General features: G+C 41.6%; 2 protein-coding genes across 2 annotated transcripts in view; one reads left to right on the top strand and one right to left on the bottom strand.

Annotated features, from left to right (window-relative positions):
• COL20A1 (collagen type XX alpha 1 chain) overlaps positions 1-4,560 on the top strand; it is a 168,603-nt gene extending 164,043 nt beyond the window's left edge. The window contains exons 36-38 of the mRNA XM_069751130.1: positions 431-508; positions 585-728; positions 3,562-4,560. Coding sequence (XP_069607231.1) covers positions 431-508; positions 585-728; positions 3,562-3,590 — 251 coding nt within the window. The 3' untranslated portion in view covers positions 3,591-4,560. The remainder of the gene's footprint in view (positions 1-430; positions 509-584; positions 729-3,561) is intronic.
• Positions 4,561-8,351: 3,791 nt separating this feature from the next.
• Positions 8,352-12,174, bottom strand: part of CHRNA4 (cholinergic receptor nicotinic alpha 4 subunit) — an 82,584-nt gene continuing 78,761 nt past the window's right edge. Inside the window, exon 6 of the mRNA XM_069751131.1 lies at positions 8,352-8,915. Within this exon, the coding sequence (XP_069607232.1) occupies positions 8,790-8,915 (126 nt within the window). The 3' untranslated portion in view covers positions 8,352-8,789. The remainder of the gene's footprint in view (positions 8,916-12,174) is intronic.

Genomic DNA, 12,174 nt, shown 5'->3' with positions numbered 1-12,174 from the left:
GCCAGAATAAAAATCATTGTTCTCAGCAGCACATTGCCCAGTGTACATTGTAGATGTGCTACTGATAGCATGATATTGTATGGGGACATATTGATCTATTAGTGATTGTTCTGTACCTATCATTGTTCGTTATTTCGTGTAAAGTCAGCTCATGTAAATGCAGTCCAAATATTTGTCAATGATAGCTCAATATGTTAGCATTTGGGGCCCCAATTTTAACTTTTGCCCAGGGCCTCACTTTGTATGAAACCGACCCTGACCATATGCAGTCAAAACATTTACCTGTCCATTGTTTCTTTGACCATCTTGAATAAAGTTCAGAACTACTAGATACATAATCTATAGGTAATCTATCTGCTCATGTGCCGAATGTATTTGGTGTTTCTTCTCTTAATGTACAAACTATAGTCTTTATCTCAATATGTTGTAGGACCTAAAGGATATCAGGGAGAGAAGGGTGCTCTGGGGCAAGGCAAAGAAGGACCCTCAGGACCTCCAGGTGTAATAGGTCAGCATCTTTTTTCTCATAGGTCCACTGTAATAATAAAGCTCTTCAGATTCTTAGGTTTTCACATATGTTGTAGGTCAAACAGGAACAGAAAATGTTGGAAATCCTGGACCTATAGGCTCTCCTGGGATACCTGGTCCTCCTGGAGCTACTGGGATCCCTGGCCATCATGGACCTTCTGGAGCAGCAGGGGAATGTCATTCTGCTCCATGCTTTCTAGGTACTTTCACCAAAGAAAATCCCATACTGCTTCCTATGGACACTACAGTCTTGTATCTCTTTTTATGATCATTTGTTCTGGTAAAAAAATATGTCAAATTGCTAATACTGGAGGTGGCAGATGAAAAACATTGTTTTTTTTCTATTTTTCCTCCCATTAACATCAGTTTTCCCACCATTTAGTCACTGGGGCCTAGTTGGTTTTCCTGTCCATTGGTTTAAACAGTAACTTACATTTTACTTCTTATATCATACATCAATAATACACATGAAAATAAGCAACTTTGTAATATATCTTTTATATATAAATCTGCTTCTTCCCTTTCCTAGAATGGTCTTTTACTCTCAGTTGATGGGTAAAATTGGTATTTAGTGAAAACAGATTTTCCCATTAGTTAGGTAGGAGTTGACAGTTGCTGCTCATGGGATTCTATGGAGAGTGGTGGAGATAGAGGCAAACACAGACATTATTCTGCAAGGTCCACTGACCTGACATATAAACTTTAAATATTGAATTCAATAGGGCAAGCATAGAAGGGAAAATCAAGGTTGTCACCATGATAAATATCAACTGATCTCTTTCCATCTCAATCCAAACCTTCCATACATCTGAACCTTCCTGGATCCATTCAGACAGTCTTGGATTTGTGAGGCTGCCAGACTGTTCTAGGAGGTCATCGGCATGTACCTCTTTCAATAAGATCTGTGTCCTTAGAACACAGATGGAGTTGTATACGCTCCACAATTCACCTGTACCATCTTGAGGCTCAGCACAGGTGGAACAGATACAACATAGGCCTCATGCACACATTCAGTATTTGGTGAATTTTTTATCCCAGTATTTGTAAGCCAAAACCAGGAGTGGAACAAATAGAGGAAAAGTATAATAGAAACATATGCACCACTTCTGCATTTATCACCCACTCCTGGTTTTGGCTTACAAATACTGAGATAAAAAACTCACCAAATACTGAACGTGTGCCATAGAGTGGAGATCTGCTCTGCTCATTGCGGGTACAGGGCTCTGTATTTTATTTTTATTTTGTCAGAGGAGTGGTGGTGCACAATACCAAGGAACAATGGGGGAATCATACTGTATGGATGGCACAATGAGGGCATCATAATGTGTGGAGGGTACAATAGATGCAACATACTGTGCTGGAGGAGACATTGAGGGCATTATAATGCATGTGTGTGTGGGGGGCATTTGTCTGTGTGGGGGCACTAGGCACATCATACAGTGTAGATGCTATAAAGGGGGCATCATAGTTTGTGGAGGAAGTCAAAGGTGGCATCACACTGTGTGGAAGGGACAATGGGGCAATATTTTGTGTTGGGTGGATACTGAGGGCATCATACAGTGTGAGGAAAGCACTGTGGGTACCATATTGTTTGTATAAGTGGGAGGACAATGTGGAGCGCCTTTCTATGTGGAGGGACATATGGGGCATTATACTGTTTATATGTGTGGGAAGGCAGTGTGGGGCCATATTTCTGTTTTGGGGACACTTGGGCCCATCACACTATGTTGAAGGAACAATAGGGGCATCATACTGTTTGGAGGGGACAATGGGTGCAACATTCTGCTTTACGAGGATACTGACAGTTATTGTACTTTGTGATGCCCCCATACACAAACAATATGATTCCCCCAAAGTGGGGGCATCTTTCTGTTTGGAGGGATAGTACTGTATTGAGTACTATGTGGTGGCCATTATTCTGTAAGGAGGCCAATGTGGTGCCCTTAATACTGTATTGAGGACTCTGTGATGTCCATAATTCTGTATGGAGGACTATAGTGTCCCATCTAAAATGAAAAATCTGCAGTCACTCTGTTTGACTGCAGACTTTTAAATCCCCCCAACGTGGCGAGAAGTCGCTAGTTTCTGAGTTATTGTAGAATTTACAATAGATATCACTCATGTAATATAAGAAGGAAGTGAAATCTTTGGAATTGTACTATACCTATATTTCTTATCTGTGCATCATGAATTAAGGCATGTGTTACAGAGGCCCACTGAGACTCTTTCGCCAGGTGCACACAAAAATCTGGAGCCAGCCTTGCACACCTATGTTAATGAATGTGGAGCATCTTAATGCATGGTGCAAAATATGAGCCTTGGATGAATTGGTGCCTACGTTTACACCATCTATTATTTGGCCTACTTTGTTTCAGAAATGTGTGCCATAATTTTGGTACATTGTTAGTATAGAAAGGTAGGAGACAAAAAAAGCGCAAATAGGGTCTTATCCCCAGGATTGTTTGCAATCAATTATGAGAGACCTGCTCACCTGGTGGTACACAGTAAAAGCGTGTAGATGTCAGCTGCTGAAGATCCACAGGTCGGCGCTGCGACCTCTCAGAACCGTTATAATAGATGAATGTGGATAAAATCCGTGCTGCTGCGATAAATGATGGATCCAGATATAGTTATAAGATGTTCGGGTGGTTTATTCAACGCGTTTCGAAGCTCATGGCTTCTTCTTCAGGATCTTTCCACAGAAACATAATTTTGGTGCATTGTGTCACATCACAAAAGACGTGCTCTTTCTGATAAGCCCCATCCCTTTCAATGAGGTTATGCCCATTAGCCCCGACTAGGTTCGTGGCTTGACATACTACACAATGCGCCAAAATGCACCACCTATTAAGCCAACTAATAGGTGGTGTAAACATAGGTTCCAATTCATGAAGACAGGCATTATAAATCTGGTGCAAAGACAGTTGACGAAAGACAGTTTTTTGCTACAAATTAGGCTAGCTTGATAAATATTGCCCTTTATGGGCACCCTGACTTTTAGTTGATCATCACATTTCTCCTTTTATTCTCTAGGTGCTCAGGACCCAAGCTTCATTCCCTGAATCCCCCCCGTGTCACTTTTTTTTTTTTTTTAGGATGGATGAACATATATTTGTCTTGAGGAGCTTCATCTACAACCAAGACTACTTTCTTGAAGTTGGGAGTTCAGTCCTTAGCTTCCACTGTATTTCATCGTAAATGATGACCTTTTTGGGTTCAGGTTTATAGGCTATGTCTGCTATGAAAATAGGATCAAGAGATGATTCTGATATGACCAAAGAAATGTTAAAAATGCTTATAGATTGCAGAAGACTAGGAAAATATATTTTCTTTCTTCCGAGAGTGCCTTCCTGTTTATAGGTTGTCTATGGTATTGCCGCGAAGCTTGAAGTGAATAAAGCAGAGCTGCAATACAACTCACAACCTGTAGTTAAATGTGGCGCTATTTTAGGAGGACAGCAGCTGTATTTTTCTAATCCTGAAGAACCTCTTGACGAGAAGGGTGATGTTTCTTCTGTATGTAGAGGTGTGCTGGTAGCCTCCTTTTTCTCTTACATTATATTATTATGTTTATGTATCTTCTGGTATCTTGAACTGAGCACAATGTCTTCATCTAAGGCATCAATCATGACCCCGCTAATATTCATTATGTTACATGTAAGCTAATAAATTTGCCAAAATAACAGAACAACCCATGGGCGACAGAGAGGCCAAGCTACATCCCACACTAGAGTATTTCGATTTCCCATGTAGAAATATCAACTAAAGATTGCTAGAAGGAATTGAATTTAACATTTTTCAAAAAACAGCGCCATTCTTGTCTAAGGGCTATGTCTGGTATTGCAGATCAGTGCCATTGACAAGCAAAGTATTTTAATATTTTCTTGTTGACTTAAATCATCAACAAATACACAATTAAATAATATAATTGTTATTATTGTAGGGTTGGAAAAATGTCAATGAAGACAAGGATCTGTGGAAATGCTCTTCAAAACTGATTATTCTTCACAATAAAATTATATTTTGAATTTACCGGTACTTCCTTTTCTTTTAAGACCATGTTCACACTTTGCGGTTTTTACCGCGGAACCGCGGCGATTTTGCAGCTGCGGGTCTGCAGCAGTTTCCATAGCGTTTACAGTAACCTGTAAACCCTATGGAAACCGCAAACCGCTGTGCACATGCTGCGGGAAAGACCGCGCGGGAACGCAACGGTATACAACCCGCAGCATGTCACTTCTTTGTGCAAAATCGCAGCGATTCTGCACCCATAGGAATGCATTGATCCGCTTACTTCCCGCATGGGGCTGTGCCCACCATGCGGGAAGTAAGTGGATAATGTGCGGGTGGTACCCGGGGTGGAGGAGAGGAGACTTTGTGGGTAAAAAAAAAAGAATTAAAATAAAAAATAAGCTATACTCACCTCTCAGCGCTGCACGCGGCCGTCCGGTCTCAGGTTTGCTATGCGACCAGGACCTGCGGTGACGTCACATGTGGTCTTTGGAACCGGACCGCCGCCTGCAGCGCCGAGGACATCGGGACGTCAGAGGGTGAGTATAACCATTTTTTTTTATTTTTAACATTACTATTGATGCTGCATATGCAGCATCAATAGTAGGAGTAAAATCCCGCAGCAGAACCCGCAGGACAAAACGTGATAAATCTGCAGGGATAACCGCAGCGGGATTGCCCTGCAGATTTATCAAATCTGCTGCAGGAGAACCCGCAGGGACCCGACGCTATGTGTGAACATAGCCTAAGACTGACATGTGTTCCAATTATAGTAATGTGAATGTACTGTATAGTCTTGTCCATATTTGGGCAGTATTCTAGTAGTTATATTCTTGTACATAGGAGCAGTATTATAGTAGCTATATTCTTGTACATGGGGCAGTATTATAGTAGTTATATTCTTGTACATGGGGCAGTATTATAGTAGTTATATTCTTGTACATAGGGGTTAGTATTATAGTAGTTATATTCTTGCACATGCGGCAGTATTATAGTAGTTATATTCTTGTACATGGGGCAGTATTATAGTAGTTTTATTATTGTAAATGGGGCAGTATTATAGTAGTTATATTCTTGTACATAGAGGGCAGTTTTATAGCAGTTATATTCTTCTACATAGGGGCAGTATTATAGTAGTTATATTCTTGTACATAGGGGGCAGTATTATAGTAGTTATATTCTTGTACATAGGGGGCAGTATTATAGTAGTTATATTCTTGTATATAGGGGCAGTATTATAGTAGTTATATTCTTGTACGTAGGGGGCAGTATTATAGTAGTTATATTCTTGTATATAAGGGGCAGTATTATAGTAGTTATATTCTTGTATATAAGGGGCAGTATTATAGTAGTTATATTCTTGTACAGAGGGGCAATATTATAGTAGTTATATTCTTGTACAGAGGGGCAATATTATAGTAGTTATATTCTTGTACATATGGTGCAGTATTATAGTAGTTATATTCTTCTACACAGGGGTAGTATTATAGTAGTTATATTCTTGTATATAGGGTAGTATTATAGTAATTATATTCTTGTACATAGAGCCAGTATTATAGTAGGTATTTTCTTGCATATATGGAGCACTGTTACTGTAATTATATTCTTGTACACTATTGGTGTTAACTAATGGATGCTGCAAAATTACTTGTAAATGACGTCAGGTCCTTTAAGTAATTTCTTACTTTTTCATGCAATTTGGAGTGGAGGCTGTGAGAATTATTACAAGGGAGAATTCTATTTTTTTCTCATTAACACATCACAGTCAATGAGGCAGATGATCTGAATACCACATTACAACTCACTGTGTCCTTCACAGATTAAACGGTTATGTTTCTTTTTTCTTATCCAATTCCCTATGGGTTTGGTAAGTTGAACGTTTGTTGCTGTCACATGCCTAGTCTGCCTGCGGGGAGGGATGCATCTGAGGTTTGAACATGTCCTTCATACAACATGAGCTGTTCTACACTTCTACCAAGATCTACCAGAGCAGACGATAAAAGACGACCTGATGTAGTGATCACACTTCTACGTGCCATCTTTGCATTAAGATTTAAAGGCAAATAACTTTGGTAGTTTTTTCTTTTGACCTTTTAACCCTTCAAGTTGCGGCCCTTTTTCGTTTTTGCGTTTTCATTTTTCACTTCCCTCCTTCCCAGAGCCATAACTTTTTCATTTTTCTGTCAATATGGTCATGCGAGGGCTTATTTTTTGCGGGACGAGTTGTACTTTTGAACGACACCATTGGTTTTACCATGTTTTTTACTAGAAAACGGGGAAAAAATTCCAAGTGCGGTGAAATTGCAAAAAAAGTGCAATCCCACACTTGTTTTTTGTTTGGCTTTTTTGCTAGGTTCATTAAATGCTAAAACTAACCCGCCATTGTGATTCTCTAGGTCATTATGAGTTCATAGACACCAAACATGTCTAGGTTATTTTTTATCTAAATGGTGAAAAAAAATTCAAAACTTTGCTTAAAAAAAAAAAGTGCCATTTTCCGATACCCGAAGCGTCTCCATTTTTGTGATCTGGGGTCGGGTGAGGGCTTATTTTTTGCATGCCGAGCTGACGTTTTTAATTATACCATTTCGGTGCAGATACGTTCTTTTGATCGCCCGTTATTGCATTTTAATGCAATGTCACGGTGACCCAAAAAACGTAATTCTGGCGTTTCTGATTTTTTTCTCGCTACGCTGTTTAGCGATCAGGTTAATGCTTTTTTTTATTGATAGATCGGGCGATTCTGAACGCGGCGATACCAAATACGTGTAGGTTTTTTTTTTTTTAATTGTTTTATTTAGGATGGGGCGAAAGGGGGGTGATTTAAACTTTTATATTTTTTATATTTTTTTCATATTTTAAAAAACATTTTTTTTTAACTTGTGCCATGCTTCAATAGCTTCCATGGGAGGCTAGAAGCTGGCATAGCCTGATCAGCTCTGCTACATAGCAGCGATCATCAGATCTCTGCTATGTAGCTGAAATGCAGGTGTGCTGTGAGCGCCGACCACAGGGGGTCGCTCACAGCAGGCCAGCATCAGTAACCATAGAGGTCTCAAGGACCTCTATGGTTACCTTCCTGATGCATTGCCGACCCCCGATCATGTGACGGGGGTCGGCGATGACATCATTTCCGGCCACCCGGAGAGTATGACATCATTCAGAGTATGACATCAGCGCAAGATCCCACTGCCACTGTAATAGCATAAGGTAATGAAATGGCGGTGCACTCCAAAATTCAGTTAAAATGCCCTGGCGTTCGCTTAAGGTTTCATAGGAGGTTCTTTCTTCTACTTAGATGGAACGTCCATCCATAAGCATCAAACATCAAGATTCGGTGCTGATTAATTTCTTACTATCTTATGTAGCAATGAGAGCACCATTATTCTGATCTAGCACTCAAAACGCCCTCTATAACGTTAAAATACTGTCTACCTGCAGTCACCACTAGAGGGAGCTTACTGCATACAGGTCATACATTGAATTGAATAATAACACAGTATGCTATAAGCTCCCTCTAGTGGTGGTGGCTGGGAGTTAAAAGATACAAAACAGGTTAATTCTATACAGGAGATTTGAAGCTCCACATCAAAAAAATGGAGCTGTTACTACTGTAAAGATATATTAAGAAATAAGTCAACACAGAATGGGTAACCTAAAATGACATGATATCATTACACTTATCCTTTCAGGCCCTCCTAATGATATCTCGGAGCCACTAGGCTTTTTGCTTTTCATGATATGCCATAACAGGCTATAAAAATGTATAGAAGATTGTAGATAGACTCTGATGGAAAAAACTACAAAAGTCTGAAGATTCAATTCATGTTTATTCACCTACCTGCTGGATCCAGCAGAGTTTGCCCATGTTTTGAGTACACCATTGCTTTGTGCAGTGAGCTGTGTACAGCAAATATTTAATGAAGGATCCCTGGCCGTAGAAGCAGGGAATGCCTCTGAAATGGTTTTCTGCCCTAGGGTATTCCCAGGAGCTTCCCGAGCCCACTCATGCGAGTCAGACATAAGATTAAATATTTATATACTACAGACACTGTCACACGCATTCTCACTCCGGGTCATTCTTCATCTTCTCGTTGTCCTAGATTTGACTGCATCCTTGTCCGTTCTGAGGTCTGGTCAAGCCTGCCTCCATACACCATGCATTCATGCTCCCCCATATTCCCACCCTAGTCCAATGTTCCCTACCCACCGTCGGCAATGCCGGTCTGTATGGTTTGGGGTCCTTGAGATTAAATCATTCCGGCTAGCCAAGGTGGAAGGAATAGTCCAACAGTTCCCAATAGGCAGACGATGATAAACATCCATAAGAAGATCCGGTCAATCACCATCGCGACATACTTCCAGTCTTGCTTTACCTAAAGGAATCAAAGGTATATGTATCACACATTTATCATCGCATTGTATATAAAATAGTGGGGATTATGGGTGCAGCACTAACTGTGGCATCATTTGGCACTAGCGGGCCCCTATGCAAAACCTCCAACAGAACCCACACCGATCATTTGAATTTTGCCCAGAGCCCCAATTTGTCTAAAACCGGACCTGACAGTGAGTTTTGATGCCCTCTCACTATCCTGAATATCCTTAAAATGGCTGCTGCCTTCCCTGCCTCAACTTTCATAGTGGCTATATTAGTCCTTCCTGATTGGCTGCGTGATAACGGCAAGGCATTACAGGGAAGCCATGTCATGTCAGCCTTTTGTGCATCATTTAATCTTGTGTAATGCTTCTAATGACAGCAGGCTTTTTTTGATGATTTGAGCAAATTGGATTGCAAATTGTTCATATTTATGGTACAAGCAAACTTATTAATATTTGGCACAAATTCAATTAGTATCAAATTGATTTGCTAATCTCTATTTACTAACATTTCAGTTGTATCTTGCCTCAGCCCTTCCCACCAGCAAATGGGATGGAAAAAACGTGACTAGGCCCCATCTTTCTTAGGACACTACATTGATTAATTTTATGATGTGTACTCCCTTTAAGACACTTTAAGTGCTCTGTATCTCTGTCTGAGTTGACCTTTGGAGCTTTAAAGGGAATCCCTTAGGCTTAAGGTTTGCATACATATTTCAACAGTTCGGCTGACAGCTATCTTCCCCGACACCCCAATAAACATGAAAGCTTTTCCGAACAGTCATGTATTTCTCAATGAGAAAGACTCCTCAGGCAGTGGCATTTCTCCATAAAGAACAAAAGGATTGGCTGCTGAAATTCAGCCCGTAGGATCCTCTCCTCCAACATGATCTTTCAGATGAGAGTAGGGAGGCCCCCTTATAAATTAGACTGACAGTTGATTCAACCAATATCGCTGGGTTCAACTTACTTTGGTCTAATATGTATGGGGGACTTTACTTTCAATGTTGGACCTTGATTTTCCCATATAATGATATCCTATTAAGTCTTCATATATGCAACATATTTAACCATATTCAAGACAATAAGTTCCAGATACCAGACCATCTCACTGACCAGATATTTATCACACAGGCCCTAATGTTTTGGCTTTTTCCAGATAAGCAGTTAGCAGCAACATCTGAGCTCGCATATCTCAGGAACCACTATTGGAAAAGTTAAACTTCAAACAGATTAGCAGTGAGGTTATTAATGGTTGTCTAAAAAATGTTCTTCCAAGTTGATTGCACTTGGGAAAATCATCAAGATCCTCTGCTGGCAGCTTCCTTCGCAATTGCCAACCAATGACATCAGACTTGCTCGATGGGAGACAAGTCTGGAGATGCTGCAGGCCATGGTAGCATGTTTAGGCAACATAAGCTGCTAAAGAGACACTTTGCAGAAGTGGCCATGAAACTGATTTGACGACCAAACCAATGTAACGCCAAGCTGTCTTTTAACTGTAATAAGGACTATAGGGATCTGGCTTTCAAACATTATGTCCACCACATCTTATTCTCGGGAGTAGGACCAATGTGATGTTGCCTTGTAAAGCCCACTTCATGGTGTGATCTCTAGACCAATCTCCAGCTATCATTGCATCTAACACAAAAGTGGGACTTATCGCTGATGAGGATAAAGCTCCATTCCAGCCTCCATTGACATATTGGAGCAGTTTGAGAGCCTTTGAGAGCAGTTTATGAGGTCAATAGAGCATCTGTTGCTGGATGTCTGGCTCATAGCCCAATGTCATGCACTCTCCATCTGATGGTATGTGTCAAAACTGTTTACTGCATTCTGTACTGAAAGTGGAATTGGACAACATTGAGTTTTAGCTCCCTTCAAAGATTTTCTATTGGGTTGAGGTTTTGAGACTAACTAGGCCACTCCAAGACCTTGAAGTGCTTCTTACGGAGCCGCTACTTAGTTGCACTTTACTGTGTGTTTCAATTCATTGTTGTGCTGGACAGGGTCGGCTTTAGGGGCAGGCAGACCAGGCAGCCACCATGGGCCCCTGGTCCTCCAGGGGCCCCCAGCCAGTGGCACCTATGGGGCCCCTGAGTAAGAGGGGCCAGGTGCTGCCCCCTCACCGCATCGAGCATTCAACTTATTGGCATCACAGATGCCAATAAAGTTGAAAGCAGTGATGGAGGAGAAAGCGTCATGTGACGCTACCTCTCCCACCACTCCCCCTCTGCCTGTGACTCAAGGTGCTTCAGCAGAGGAGCTGATGAAACGCTTAGACGCTCTGCAGCGTGCAGAAGTCAGAGCAGCTGGGAAACGAGGAGGAGAGGTAAGTATTTTGTGTGTGTCTGTTTGCATTATAGTGTGTGTCTGCATTATAGTGCGTGTGTCTGCTGTACTATAGTGTGTGTCGGGGTACTGCACTATACTGTTTGTGGGGACTGCACTATACTGTGTGTGGGGGGGCTGCACTATACTGTGTGTGTCTGTTTGCATTATAGTGTGTGTGTGTCTGCATTATAGTGTGAGTGTCTGCTGCACTATAGTATGTGTCGGGTGCTGCACTATACTGTGTGTGGAGACTGCATTATACTGTGTGTATGTTTGTAGGAGGGCTAAATTATACTGTCTAGGGCTGCATTATACTCTGAGGGGCTGCTTTAGTCTCTGAGGGGACTGCATTATACTGTGTGTGTGGAGCTGCATTATACTGTGTGTATGAGGGAGGCTGCATTATACTGTGTGTGAAGGAGGCTGTTTTATATTGTGTGTGGGGGGCTGCGCTATATTGTGTGTGTTTGTGGGGGGGGCTGAATTATACTGTGTGGGGGTGGTGCCTGCATTATACTGTGTGGGGAGGGCTGCATTATACTCTGGGGGCTGCATTTACTGTGTGTGCGGGGGGCTGCATTACACTGTGTGTGAAGGGGGCTGCACTATACTGTGTGTGTTTGTGGGGGTGGGGCCTGCATCATACTGTGTGTGTGAGGGGCTCCATTATACTCTGAAAGGGCTGTATTATACTGTGTGTTGGAGGTTGCATTATTCACTGAGGGGGTTGCATTATATTCTGAGGGGGCTGCATTGTGCTCTATGAGGGGGGTTGCAATATACTCTGAGGGGGCTGCAGTATACTCTATGAGGGGGACTGCAGTATAATCTATGAGGGGTCTGCAGTATACTCTGCGGGGCTGCATTATACTCTACCAAGGAAAATGGGGAGTGCATTTTACTATTTGTACTATGTGGGAC

The sequence above is a fragment of the Ranitomeya imitator genome, chromosome 2 (assembly GCF_032444005.1).
Source record: "Ranitomeya imitator isolate aRanImi1 chromosome 2, aRanImi1.pri, whole genome shotgun sequence".
NCBI lineage: Eukaryota > Metazoa > Chordata > Amphibia > Anura > Dendrobatidae > Ranitomeya > Ranitomeya imitator.
This window is presented reverse-complemented; position numbering and strand designations above follow the sequence as displayed.